General features: G+C 47.8%; 1 protein-coding gene across 6 annotated transcripts in view; it reads left to right on the forward strand.

Annotated features, from left to right (window-relative positions):
• The window catches only part of PLCH2 (phospholipase C eta 2), a 71,174-nt gene extending 57,223 nt beyond the window's left edge, over positions 1 to 13,951 (forward strand). For 2 of the 6 annotated variants that reach the window (XM_027728747.2, XM_039390872.1), the window contains 5 exons: positions 254 to 338; positions 861 to 1,007; positions 1,929 to 2,008; positions 6,316 to 7,360; positions 10,929 to 13,951. In XM_027728747.2, the coding sequence (XP_027584548.2) occupies positions 254 to 338; positions 861 to 1,007; positions 1,929 to 2,008; positions 6,316 to 7,360; positions 10,929 to 12,664 (3,093 nt within the window). In that variant the 3' untranslated portion in view covers positions 12,665 to 13,951. Of the gene's footprint in view, positions 1 to 253; positions 339 to 860; positions 1,008 to 1,928; positions 2,009 to 6,315; positions 7,361 to 9,934; positions 9,965 to 10,925 lie in introns of all 6 variants that reach the window. The other 4 variants (XM_039390875.1, XM_039390876.1, XM_039390874.1 and 1 more) reach the window with 4 other exon arrangements.
• The last annotated feature ends 478 nt before the right edge of the window (positions 13,952 to 14,429 follow it).

Genomic DNA, 14,429 nt, shown 5'->3' on the forward strand with positions numbered 1-14,429 from the left:
AGAAGTGAAGTTTTCTTCACTTCTAAGCACCACAGCAGTGGTTTGATGTTTTTCCTCCAATTGTCAACACAGTGTGTCCAGGAGAAAACAAAAACCAGAGAGAATCTTATCAACATAATAAACAATTAGAGATGGATCAGGACCAGTAATTACTGAGACATTAAAGTACAATGCCCACATTGTAAAAGTCACATGTTTGAGTTTCATCTTTGTCACTCATTTTTTTCAATATTTGTTACATTTTGTTTTTCAGATCATAGATCCATTTGTTGAAGTAGAAGTTATAGGCTTGCCTGTGGATTGCTTCAAAGAACAAACCAGAGTAGTTGATGACAATGGTAAGATTATCTGGGGTTTCATTTTTTTAATGGCTGAAACATCCTCTTTCAGGCAAGTTTTGTCCATAAGGATTGTAGTAGATGGGATTTGGTGCCTGTTACAACAAAGCACTGACAATTTGATTTAAGCATTTTTTATGTTGATTAGACTTGGATCTTGAATTGTTTGACTAAGTTGGTAAAATGTGCTGAAGGTCTTGGTGTAAACCAAGTCATTTGTCTTCTCACTGGGTATGAAAGAAGGGGGTTTTGAGCTTGCTGTGCTCAAAAGTAAGTCAGGTTTTCCAAACCCCTGCTGAAAGCAGGGCCAAATTTCAATAAGATCCAACTCTGTTCCTTGCAAGTTCTCGTGCTGTTGTTGTGTCTCCTGCTGGGTCCAGGGGCAGTGCTGGGTTCTGCCAGAACAAGATCAATCTTTTGGGAGAACTAGAATGGCACTGCACTTTGGGCATTCCTTAGGTAGGCAGCCTTCTTTCTTGTTCTTGTGACTGAAATCCCTGAAAGCTGACCCTTCACTCCAAGGTTTTAACCCCATGTGGGAGGAGACACTGGTGTTCACAGTGCACATGCCAGAGATTGCCCTGATCCGGTTCCTGGTGTGGGACCACGACCCCATCGGGCGGGATTTCATCGGGCAGAGGACAATAGCATTCAGCAGCATGATGCCAGGTAAGAGAGGGGGGCAAATCCCAGATTAAAGGGCTGGGACTTTTGTCCTGGGGTAACTGAAGGTGCAAATGCTGGATTAAATTGTGTGTGTCTGCTGCAGAAGTTTCTAGTTAGAGCAAGAGAGTGGAGTTTGGACCCTGAGTTCTCTGCCTTGGTCCACCACTGACTTACATGGGGATGAAGACTGAATCAATTAACTCCAGAATTTTGGGACTAGATTTTCAAAAATTCTCTTAAGCAGAGTGGCTAAACACTGTGGGCTCAGCAGGCTACCATGGAGCATCTTTATTGCAGTTACCTAATACTGCTTTTTCCTCCATTTCTTTACAGCAGTTTTTGAAAACCACCAGAGTTTTCATTGCTCTTATGACTATTAGTAGCAATTTAATACAGAACATATAGTTACCCATTCTAATGGTGGGATCCGGGTTATTAAATGCCATTTTCTAGCAGTTTCCCATTTCTGTTTTCAGTTCAGTCTTCTTTCATGTTAAAGCTTCTGTGTCTATTTTTCTTTCCTTTCAAAGTAAAGAAAAAAGTTTAAGATTTAAAGCAAACATCCAGTCTCAATAAACTGACCTTGGAAAAAATGTTTGCACTCTTAAAAGTGGACTGTAAGTCCCCAGGAGAGAATGTGGTAAAGTTTAAATCATGGGTTGACAGCAGCAATAACAGAGCCTGGATAAAAGAGGACATGGGGGTTTTTTTATAAAATCAAAGGGGCAAGAAGAAACAGCAGTGAAGTTTGTCAGTGGTGTGACTCAGGTTCCTGAGTGTGGCAGGGGGATGCACAGCCTGGATGCTTCTTGTGAGGAGGGGCTGGAAAAAACCTGCTTGCCTTCTCTTGCTGTTTGCAAAAGGAGAGTCTCCAGGTGCTCCTCCTGCCCCTGTTCCCACTCAGCTCTGCCCACTCTGTTCCAGGTTACAGACACGTGTACCTGGAAGGCATAGAAGAGGCTTCCATCTTTGTCCATGTGGCCATTAATGACATCTGTGGTAAGGTGAGTGCCTCTGGGGGTGTGGCACAGCTTGGGCACGGGAGGGAGCTCACAGGGTCTGTAGCACACTGGGGGAGCCCAGGGGGTGAAGCTCCAAGCCAACAGATTTGTTCACTCAGAGTAAACTTCATCTCCGTGCTTGTCACGGTGAGACCCTTAAGAACATCCACGGAGATGAAGAAAAATCATGGGGAAAGTTCCACCAGAGATTCCTGCAGTGCCTTTTTGGGGAGGCCATGGAGGAAGGTTATTTCCTTGCAGCACACACACGTTTATCTAAACCAGTCTGGCTGTGTCCAGCCCTGGAGGTGCACCTTGCTGAGCCAAAGCTGCACACCTGAACCCTCAGTGCTTGGTGCCTGCAAAGCTTGTGCTAAAAAGGCTCTGCCTGATGCTTTCGCATTTTAAATTTAATTAAATTCTTCAGGGTTGTTTGCTTGCAGTTTTTTCCATAACAACACTTAAAATGCAGAGGAAAAGTGATCCTTGTAATAGTTGTTGGGCATATTTACACTCTTTGTCTGTTATTAAGAATGTGTTTGCTTCACATGCAGGAAAAATACAACTCAGGGTTCCATATCTAAATTCCCATGAAAGTAAAGCCCTGACTTCAAATTTTTCCTAGGCCAGCTAAAAACGAAGGAGCTTCTGTGCTCGCAGAGCACTGGATTTAGTGCCTTCTGCGGTATCAAAGTCAATGAAACTCAGGCAGCAAAGCATCTTGCAGAGCCTTGAGCAGCCCAAACCGAGCTGACCCCGCAGCGCAGCCCGAGCTCCCCGCGGTACCGAGGTGCAATTCCGGCACCGCGACTGCAGGAGGAGGCATCCAACAGGCTGGGAATTCCCAGCTCCCCCTCGGGAGGGGCGTTAGAGCGGTCCTTAAAGAGGAGAACAGCTTTCTGAGCTGCCAAATTTCAATCCCCGGTTAGTTACCTGCAGCTGCCAAGTCACTGCTCGTGACAGCAGCGTTGGATGGAAGGGGCAATGCTCGTAGTCTTTGTGAATGTTTTAGGTGTTTTCAAGTCAAATCTTTGGCAATATTGCAAGGCATTCTCTCTCCTTTTATCCTGACTTTGCTGAGCCTTTCATAATTATTTGCTCTTAGTGGCTTCTTCGTGAGCCACTGGCTGGTGATAACGTTTGCAGTAGGGTGACCTGCCCATTTAAACTTGGGCAGCTATTTTGAGGGCATAAGATTTTCTTGGTAGTGTTTAAACAATCAAAAGGCCCTTGTGTGTCACGGTGTCTCCTCCCTGTCCTTACCCATTACCCTCCAAACTACTGCACTGATCTGTTTTTCCAATTGCTTTACTCCCCTTTCATGTTCTGTTAGACATCCCTTATTGCTTCTCATTATCACTGCAGTCTCTTTGGGTTGGCTGGTGTTAAGAACCTGGTGCTGTGCACTGACATAATTAAAATATAGGGGTTTGGAAGGAAAGCTGGTATATGGTTGTGTTTTTTTAATTTATAATTTTTAATAAAAACTACTAAAAATGTGGGACAAATATTACACAGCCCTTTCTGCTTTGGTCTCTCTCAATCACTTTCTGCTTTGATTTTTGGTTAACAGAGTTCTGTCAAAACTAGAATTATTTCTCTGTTTCCCCTATGGACCAGTTAAAAATCAGCCCAGTTATCAGCCTGGTTTTACCCCTCCTTTATTAATCCAGAGACTGTAATGCAAACAGTAACCTTTAGGGGCGTTTTTATAAATGGAGATATCCCACCAGCTCAGAAGCTTGATATTACTAAAGCAGAGTCTTCAGTTTTTTTTCACCTTCACTTGTGTGTAACTGAAATCCAGATTGCTTTGTTTCCTGCAGAGGCTTTTCTCCGTTTCTGTCTCTTCTGTGGTCTGTTCACGTATTGCAGAATTTTGGTGGTTTTCTAGGTGTGCCTATCTCTGAGATCCTCCCTCACCGTTATTTTGCCTTTGCTCTGTCTGTTTGTGATTTCAGTGGGCTTCTCTGTGTCAAAAAAGTCTCCTTTTAGAAGCAGAGCGTTTTTAGACGCCTCGAAGGTACCCCCTCCTGTCCGGGGAGGTGCAGTGACACCACCACACACCTGCATGCCTTAATTGGTAGCTTCATTAGCATCGATGTTCCTTATTAGCATTTTCAAGCTCTCCAACCCTCAGAACTTGAGCTGTGACATTTGACTTGGTCAGTTCTGTTGGGTCGTTGGCAGCCAGAGAGCCCTCCCTGTGTGAGGCAGATCCAGGATAAAAGTCCCTCCATCCCTCTCTCATTTGTCTGAGTGTCTCCCTCTCCTGCCTTTTCTCTCCAGTGCAACAACTCAAACCCCCCCTTTCCCATGGAAAAGAACATTAACACTGAACATTTGCTAAACTGTGGAAAAGCCTCTTGTGCTGGTTTTCAAGTCTCCTGTGGAGAATGACACAGCCCTGCAGCAGCTGGGCTGGGAGCTGCAAGCACAGTGTCCTGGATCTCCCTCACAGCTGCTCTCTTTTTGGTTTTTTCCTTAGTTTAAAACTTTTTTTTCCCTAAGTTAACCGAATTTGCCTTTGGATTCTTGAATCACTCCACTGATTCAAGCAATAGTGTCCAGCTTAACAAAGCTGCACCAAACAAGCCAGAATGAACCTGGGGCCCTGCACTGCGTGTCACCCATTCCATCAGTGCTTTCCTTTTCTTTTTGGTGGATATTATTTGTGTGTGTGTTTGTGTGACAATTTTTTCTGGGTTTTGCAAATATTGTCTGATTTTTATAGCAAAAATTCATGTACTTGCCAACTTGTCTCAGAGTAAGCACAGTAATCGAAGCAGACTGTTCAATAACCTGGCTCTTACAGGTTTTCCAATATTTAAATTACAATTTCTTTGCCTTGTATGGGAAAAATCAATCCCAACCTTCTTTATCTTATCCTGAGGGCCATTATAGGTCTCTTTTTAATCATGTGCTACTCACACTGGAGATTGGCACATGGTAACTAAACTTCAGTCAATTATAAAAGTAATATTGTGAATGCTCTCACTGGGCTGGGTGTCAGCAAATAAACCTCGATGCCACATGGCAGGTTGGGCAGGACATGGGGAGATAAAAGCAGCTTTTAGCCCGGGCTCTCTGCACAGGGCAGCCAGTGCCTGTCCATTAAGTCCTGCAGGGCAGAATTGGAAATGCAGGAACACTCGCTCAAATATTTATTTGGGGGTGAGAGACCATTGTAATTTAAACGAGACATTTCTGTGCCATTGTTTGGCACTGCAGAAACGTGACCTCACATGACATCCCAGGGCACACACTGGACTGACCTCACATGACATCCCCGGGCACACACTGGACTGGCAGGAGTGCCAGCGGGGCCGGGGTGCTGAGCAGGTCCTGCCACGGGGCTCTGGCAGTGCCTCTCAATCCCTGGCTGATGGACCCGGGGTACGAGGCTGAACCTGCAGAGCTCCCAACACTGTGCTCCCAGCATTGGCCTCTCGCTGTAAAAGTTGGCAAGTGCACCTGGAATGCTCACAGGAATGCTGACACTGCTCCACTGACATGTCAATCACCTGTATGATGGTGGGAGATTCATGATGGTGAATTTGTATGTTTAGTGCTTTAATGAGTACTGAAGAATATGAAGAACTGTATTGTTACACTGACTAACTTCCCTTGTTTATGGTGTGTTTCCTCAGTGATGAAAACATACTCGAGTGTCTTTGGATAAGTGTTGTATGGTAGGAAATTACCATAGAAATTGAAATATTCAGTGATCATTTGCCTGCATATAGTTAACTGCTATTCATGATAGTGCTCAATTCAATTGAAGGGTAAATCTCCTTTAGACTGAAAAAATATTCCATATTATGGCCAGTGTTTATTTCCCAGCAGTTCCTAGAGAATGCATTTCCAGCTTGTAATTTAAATGCATATGTTTTGGGTGAAACTGAGAAACTCTTCAGCTTTCAGAATGAGATCCTTGTAGACAGAAGTAATTCCTTTTTTATTGCTTTGTCTTTTCAATATCTCTCATGTTTATGTAGATGTTGCAAGTAGCTACATGCTAGTAAGGGAATGATGGCAAATATGGAGATAAGTGTGGTTGGAAAATGTTATCTAAAAACATAACTGCCAAAAAAAAAAGAGATGTGATGTTTTGCAAAGCTGGTGTTAGTGATTTCTTCCGTTTTCAGTCCCTGTCCTATTTCTGGTTTAGTTCTCATGCTGATGGCAGGAATATGGCAGGAGACTCTGTGTGGATGGTGGTTTGTTCATGAGCTCCAGTGCCCAAGGGCAAAGAGTTGTGTTTTGTGCAAAGGACTTTTTATATCAGTCCCTCTGTATTTGTCTTGCAGGCCAAACCAGCTCTAGGTCTAAAAGGGCTGTTTCTCAGAAGTCCAAAGCAGGCCTCTCTGGACAGTCATGCTGCTGGGCAGCTGCACCGCAGACCTTCCTTTAGCAGCCACCTGCTGCGGCGCACGGCCAGCGCCCCCACCAAGAGCCAGAAGAAGAACAAGAAGGGCTTCCCCGAGATCGCTTTGGACACCAAGGACACGGGCTCGGACGGGGCCGGGGAGGACCGGGAAGGGGACGCCGCCTCCCAGCCCCGCTTTGTGCAAGAGCCAGAAAGTGCTTCTCCATCCCCAGCTCCCCGAGACGGTGCCGGCGGGGAGGCGCCCGGCCAGAGGGGGAAAGGTAAGGCCCAAGGGTCTGGCAAGGGCCAGAGCCAGAGCTGTGCCCGGGCGGGGGCTGCCCTCAGCGAGCCCCTGCCCCGGGCGCGGCGGGTGCGGCCGCAGGAGCCCCCGGGCGAGAAGCAGAGCGTGTTCGCCCGCTGCGCCATCAACAGCTCGGGCAGGATCGGCGTGGCCACCAACTGCATGAGGTGCATGATCGGCTCCAGGGACAGCCCCGACCTGGAGGGCCCGTGGGCAGAGCCCCCCGCCAGGCCCGCTGCCCACGGGCAGGGTGGCAGTGCCGCTGCAGAGGAGAGGGTCGAGCTCAGGACCTGGGTGGTGAGGGCCCAGCCCAGGCCCCAGGCAGACCTGCAGCCCCGCGGCAGCCCCGGCACTGCCGATGACCCCGCCGGCAGCACCCAGCCTCTGGTGACCCCAGGGAAGAGGAGTGTTGACTCTAAATGTCACGGAATAAAGGCTCACTCCCGGCAGCGCTGGCAGGGCCAGTCAGGTGGCAAGTATGGAAGCACTGTCAACCTGGTTGCAGCCAGCAATGGCTCTATATCCTCCAACTCCAGCAGTCTAGAAAGCCTTGGAAGCCCAGAATTCCCCAGGCACTGGTCTGAACCTTCTCGAAGGCAAGTGGGCACCCTACAGAGGGAAATGAACGCCTTGTTCGTTCAAAAGTTGGAGGAAATTCGAAGTAAATCCCCTATATTCTTTACTGGTAAGACCAGATTTTCTTCACCCTTCCCCACTGTAGATCACGTCGTCGTCTCAGCTTCTGCATTAGCATCTTTACTTAGAGGCTCCTCTATGTTGTTTGGCTGTCAAGAGCTCTTTTTTTTTTTTTTTTTAATTTTGGCAATGACAGAAAAAAAAATCTGCATAAATATTTTTCTTTTATTTTTTGTAGACATGTCTGGTCTAGATCAGTCCTTTCCATGCCTAGTGAACCATCTGCAGTAGTAACACTGTCAGTAGTCTATGAGTGTTTGGGTTGTCTGTTCAGGGTTTTTTGTTTCCTTGCTTTTCTTAGTGAATGTGGTATGATACTAAGTCAATTTTAAGATCCAAACCAGAGCATTGAGTGAGATTGAATATGGGAAACCCATATCAGCAAACAATATTTCCAGTGTCAGTCTTTGTGTTTCACTGGGGGATGACCACATCAGGAATGAGATCTAACGTGTTCCTTCCTCAAAGAACTTGCAGAAGTACTGCCATGAATTCAGGGATTCCTGGATGGAATTCCCTGCTCTGGGTTATTCAGGAGATCCCATTTTATAAGCACAGCTGCCCATTCTGATCCTAGATATGTAAATTCCCAGCATGCAAACATTTATGGATTCACTCAGTGCTCCATAGATGTGCCTGTGACCTGAGGGCACAGTTGCACAGCACAAAGCAGAGCGTGAGCTGATGTTCCCTGACATCAGCCAGCCTGGGCCACTCCTGGTATCTCCCATTGCAAAGCAAAATGTGTCCAGTTAGGGCAAAGCTGCTAAAACTGCCCTGTTTGATAGTTGTTTCAAGGCAGAAATAGGTCTGTGGTCACTGGGACCGTGAACTGTGTGTTTGTAAAGATGGAAAATGGAACAGAGGCTATCAAAATATGAATTTTAATAAGGAAAATGGCTTTTTTTTTCCCTCCTGATTTGGCAGGAAGGGGAAAGAAGGGAAGAGATTTTGACAGGAGTTTTCTGTTTCATAGAATTATAGAGAGGAAGTAAAGAAATAGAGCTTTTGGCTGTGACTCTAAGAGCTTCTCTTCAAATCCCTCCCCCTTGTCCTTAATTGTCCAAGGAATCTGAGCACTGATGGTTCCTTTTTCAGGAACAAGGAAGTGACTTTGGTGCTTCTTAAGATGTAATTCTTCTCTTAGTAACAGATTCTGAGTGGGCTTCTTTGAAAGCCCCATCCAGAAATTTAAGATATTTTATTTGTTTGATCAATTCAGTCTGGTTGGGTGTCCACAATCTTTCTTCTGTTTTTTTTTAATACTTTTTTTTTTTTAGTGTATTTTTCCATTATCTGCTCTGAGCTTTTAGGAAAATACCAGGACAATGGGAGGGGAGATGTTTGCCGCTTCCCGTGACTTGCAGTTAATCCAAAGCAGCAGAGCTCTTTCTGTGCCTAAATTATTGGCATCAGGCTTTTCACAGGCTCTGAGTGGTGTGACATATGAAACCATTTCCCATTATCAGTGCCAGCTCCCCCGCCAGCCCCCCGAGCCACTAAACAAATATTGTGATATGCTTGAAATTTGATTAAATCCATCTGACTTCCCAAGCATGGAATCAGCAAACCCTCCAAATGGTGAAATGGTGCCTTGGCCTGGGTGCTGCTGGTGCAGTGACAACCCCTCTGTTCACACAAACAGCTCCCTTCCCATCCTGCAAGGCCGTGCCTTGGGCCAGAAAACCAAGGAAACAGCCCCTGGAGCGGGGCTGCACTTTGGAATCAACATTCTGCTGCTGGGAAGTGCCCCCAGGACAGGACAGGAAACTCGAGTCTCTCCTTCTCCCTCTGTGGCACAGCATTCCATTTGCTGGGGCTTTGCCTTCCAAGTGTGCCTCAGTCTGTGCTGGATGGGGAAAAGGAGGCTCGTTAGTCTGATCAGCTCTGGGCTTTTCCTTACACTCCTCCAGATACTGGGAATCTGGGAGTGTTGGATTTTCCTTATGGGCACGTGTTCCTTCTTCCCTTCTGACACTCCCAAGTGATGCCATACAGGCCATACAGGGGACAGTCTTTTCCTGTCACTGAGCTTCTGGTCGCTGTGCCGGGCTGGAAATCCTGGTGCTGAAGGAAAGGCAGGGATTTCCTGGGCATTTTTTGGTAGTGCAGGTGATTGTTTTTCCAAAGCAATAGGAGAGGGCTTTGTAGAAGGGGAGATCAACTTCCTCTGAGCAACCTGCTCTAGTGGAAGGTGTCCTTGCCTGTGTTAGGGGGGCTGAAACTAGATGGTTTCTGAGGTCCCTTCCAAGCCAAACCATTCTGTGATTCCACGACTCCATTCCCCAGTCCAGTGGAGTGCATTTCTTCAACACTAACAAAAATTGTTTGTCTTCTTCTAAGACAAAATAATGGACTTAATACTGTCCATTTGTGGATTCCATTGAGTGCTCTGGTTGGTCAGAAATTCTTAGGATCCTACAAGCATGTGTGAATATTCCTGTGTGTCTCCTTTCCCTCCCTCAGCACTAATTTATCCTGTTATCTGCACCTGCCTTCCCTACATTAACTGGATTTTTCCTCTGTTCTGTCCTATTATTCAACATGCACACTCTCTCTCTAGTTAAGAACTGAAAGGACAAGCAAGTCAAAGGTAACTGTCTGCTGAGTGTCCCTGGTTCGAGCCCCTTGTTGCCTGTTTTCCTGGTTTGTGTTTGTTCCCTGCCCTGTAACTCCCTGCTCCTGTGTTCCTGTCTCCGTGGTGCTTTGTGAGCTCTGGAATGCATGGCTGCCCCATGGTTTGGGGGTATGGGAAGTGGTGTGTTTGGCATGGTTGCTTTGGCCCTTAGAGTACAGTCCATAAATATTGCAGGGGGATGGAGCATTTCCTCCAGGGAATTGGTGGCTGCAGTGATTCCTCAGGGCTGTACTGTCAGCCTGCTGTTTGTGAACCCTCTGTCTGTAGAGCTTTTGAAAAAGGAGTTGCCAAGTTTTTTTGGGGGAGAACAAAGTCTGTTTAAAGTTTTTGGTTTGTTTTTAAAAGTCCCATTGCCAACATTCCACTGTGTCATCCGGACCATTTGTAATCTGCTCCACGAGTCCTGTGCTGCTTCTCTCCCGAGTAATTGGTCATTGGGATCGTGTCTGGTGGTTGGGCACTGCTGTTCTGATTATTGTTCATGGGCTGGCTGGGATCTGATACACTGACCTCTGTGAGAGCTGGAAGGAAGGGAAAGAGCCGTTGAAGTGGTGCTGGACAGTGGAGGAAAGAAACTTAGTTTACAAAAGGGGGCACAAAGGACACAAATTGCTGGGTGCTGTTGTTTGATAAGAAAACCAGAACAGTCATATGGTGCTGCTGTGCATGGACTGAGATTCCTGAAACAGGGCTTTGGGCAGCTAAAACCGAATGATCAGAGATTTTTGCTGCCTTTAGCCTGGCGTTTGAATTCATAAGTTATTTTAAGAATCATGATTAATATACACAATTACTGCCTTGAAAACAAAATGATAACACAGAAAAAATAAACCTGAGCCTGAACTGTGATTTGTGAGAGGTAATTAACCCTGTATCTCTGTTTCTTTCTTTTTCCTCTCTCTCCATGCCTCCCAAGCAGACGTCTGCCGTTTCTCCATGCAGAGGTCAGTCACTTCTTTGTGCAGCCTAGAAACGATCACAGAGGAGCCAGTTCTTGCCAATGAAACCCATCACTGCAGCCTTGTCTTCCCTCTGCCCGTTACTCCTTACAGTGACTCTGAAGAAGGGTCTGTGTCTGACCATTCCACCGAGGCTCAGTCAGAAGGAAGCAGCACATCCAACCAGCCTCAGGAATCTCCAGTCACTAGAGAACAAAGGACAAACCTGGCTGCAGAAGACCAAGTGCAGGTTGTCCCAAGAACAGCTGACACAAGTTTAGTAGCTCAGGAAGATGAGAGGACTAATGTGGCAGGACGTGTCTCAGAAGAAAGTGGCTGGACACGGGTGTGCAGTAAAGCTGAAGGTCAGTGTGGGTTGGCAGCACGTCCCCAGGAAGCCAGGCTGGCAGTGGCAGCAGATCACAGTGCTGGCCAACCTGCTGGAAACTGCCAGGAGCAAAACCACCAACCAGGGCAGATATTAACGGACGAGAAAAGCACCTCTGAGTCCAAAGGGCAACAACTAGGGGCAGCAGCTGTTCTACCACAGCAGAGCAACGGCACGAACAGCACACAGGCAGACACTCCCCAGAGGGGCCGGGCTGCACAGGCTCTGCCTGTCCCTGTTCCTCAGGTGAGCTCTTACATGACAGCCAGGAGGGCCAGGAGTGCTGGCCCGAAGGCGTCAGAGCCCTCAGGGCCGGCCCAGCCCGCGGGCAGCCCGTCCCCAGCAGCAGAGGTGTACTGCGATGCCACCCTCAACGACCGCATCTGGAGCAAGCTGGACGGCAGCAGCCACCGCGACAGCCTGTCCTCGTCCTCCAGCATGTCCTCCAACGACACCGTCATCGACCTGTCCCTCCCCAACCTGGCCCGCAAGAGCCTCCCCGACCTCGGCCTCCGCCAGGACCCCCTGGAGCCCCTGGCCCTCAGGAGGGGGCTGCGCCCGCGCTCGGCCACCGCCTGCAGCAACGAGATGCCCATGGTGAGCAAGAGCAAGTCCAACCCCAACCTGAGGTCCGGGCAGCTGCCGGCAGATGAACTGTGCCCTCGGCCTCTGGCCAGGAGCCCTCAGGACGCCTTCTCGTCCATCCCCAGAAGGCACACCTGGAGCAGGCTGTACATGGAGAGCCTCAGACAGTCTTCTAACAAATCCAAAGCACGTGATATGGTTGGGAACAACCAGGCAAAATCCAAGAGCCTGGGAGACCTCACCTCCGATGACATAGTGTGCACTTTTGAGAGCAAGTACCGCAGCATCAGCAGGAGCTTCGTCACGCGCTCCATGCGGGAGCAGCGCCGCTCCTCGGGCCTGAGGGCCCCCGCCAGATCCCGGGACGAGCTGACAGAGCAGCTGAGGAAGCTGACAGCCTTCCAGCAGGAGAACGACATCACGTCCCCCATCAGCGTGGAGCCCGGCGAGTCGGAGGAGGAGGGGGAGAGCGTGGGGCTGCTGCGCCGCTCGTCCTCGCGCAGCCAGAGCCGCGTGCGCTACATCGCCAACAGGGCCCGGCAGGCCCAGGAGAGGCAGCGGCTGCAGGGGCTGGGGCAGCTCGGGGGGAGCCCCATCGAGGAGAGGGGCAACCCCGAGGGGGCCTGCAGCGTGGCCAGGGCTGTGTGCATGGACGTGGCTGCTCCCCCCGCGCTCCCGGCCCAGCCCAAGGCCCAGCCCGACTGCAGCGCGGACACCGAGGTGTTCTTCATGCTCAAACTGTGACCCGGGGGCACCCAGCAAGGCAATGTTTACACTCCTGTCACAGCAGAACACAGCCCTGAGGGCCACAGAGCAGCCTCCCATGGCCCAGTGCTTCCTGGCCTTCCCTCGCCTCCAAGGGTGCTTAATATCAGGACTCCAAAAGAATAGATGAGTATTCTTTTTTTAATTACACCTTTGCCAGCCTCCGGTTTGGCCTCCTTTGCGTGTGACCACTTCTTGCATCTGCAGTTTGCTCTGTGCAAATCTCCTGGTCTTTACTAATTTCAGTAATTCTTCTTACAATGGGTAACCTTGATGTTTAATAGCTCGATGTGATGCTAACGACAGCTAAGGTAAATTTTGGTCTTGCAAACTGTGGATCCATGAAAGGAGGCTGGACTTCAAATCATGTTCCCTGTTCTATTTTCTGGAAGACTCTGAGGCCTCTGAGGGTGTCTTCTCTGGAAAATAGTCAGAATTGCAGTGGGATTGATAATGTAGTAGATAAAGTCCATCATGGACCTGCTTATTTCAGTGAAAATCCATATTTTCTCTTTGAAGAAGAGCTCTCTTGTTCCAAAGCAATGCTTTTTTAAACCCAGCTTGTTTATATATATAAATATATATATATATATATATATATATAGAGATCTGTATGTCTGCACCTGTGTGGGCACATGCACACCCTGAACCTGAACTGTGGCTGGTCCTTGTCCCAAGGCATCATCTGAGGGAATGAGACAGGAGAGAGAAGGGAATGGGGAAAACCAGACAGGAAATGCCTTCTGCCTGGACTTCAGGAATGGCTGAGGAGCATGCTGGTCTCCTCTTGGAACAGCACTGTCCCTTCTGATGGTATTTTACCAATGCTGCTGTACATAGCACTTTTGGGATGAATTTTACTATTTCTGTATTGCACTGCCATGCAAAATTTTCAATGATGTGTTTAAAAAAGAGAGATATTTAATTTTTTTAGATGGACATATTTAGAATTAAATAACAGCCTAAACAGAGTAATAATTTTCCCTCCCCACTTTTTTTTACTTCTTATTTTTAATGTTGTCGTGTCCCCCCCAATTATGATGTCATTTATTATAGATGTACATTTTATCAGTAATGGAGAGCAATGTTTACTGAGATGCATTTAAAGAGAAACAGAGGTTTAATTTTATTTCAGGCTGCATAGAGTCCCTATTATTGAGAGGATATTTTGCCTTTGTAATGATTCTTTTGCGTATATTGCAAAATCTAAAGATTTGTTTGTAAAACCACCCTTACACTACTAAAATAAACATATTTAACCTTCCAGCTGTTGACTCGTAGCTGTAACAAAACACTGCGGTTTGTGATACACAAACACGGTTAATTTCACCTGCTTTGTTTGAAAACTTCCTTTGTGGCTGACATTTCATTTTCCTCTTTTTCAGAGCCGTAGCCAGTTCAGACCCAGCTCAGGTTTTCTCAGGTCCAGCAGAACACATGCAAGTCTTGGCAGGGACTGACCTCCTGTTGTGAGAGCCTGGCTGGGAGGAGGGAAATTCCAGGGGAGCTCTGTAATTAGCAGCCAAACAGAGAGAATCCAAGGAGCCAAAGGATTCTCTCACAGCTGTGCCAGTAGCACTGGTGGCCCCGTTGCATCACTGAGGAGCTTTGAAGTCTGGCTGGAAATGCTGCAGCCAAGTTTTGCTCTTCACTTGTCTCATTCAAAGCTCACTTCTGTTCCTGTCGCAGCAAAGTGCACAGTGCTGGCTGTTCCTCAGCTCACACTCCCCCTGGAAGGGCTGTC

Source organism: Pipra filicauda, unplaced genomic scaffold (genome assembly GCF_003945595.2).
Source record: "Pipra filicauda isolate LSUMZ 115617 unplaced genomic scaffold, ASM394559v2 scaffold87_size3191425_pilon, whole genome shotgun sequence".
Taxonomy (NCBI): Eukaryota; Metazoa; Chordata; class Aves; order Passeriformes; family Pipridae; genus Pipra; species Pipra filicauda.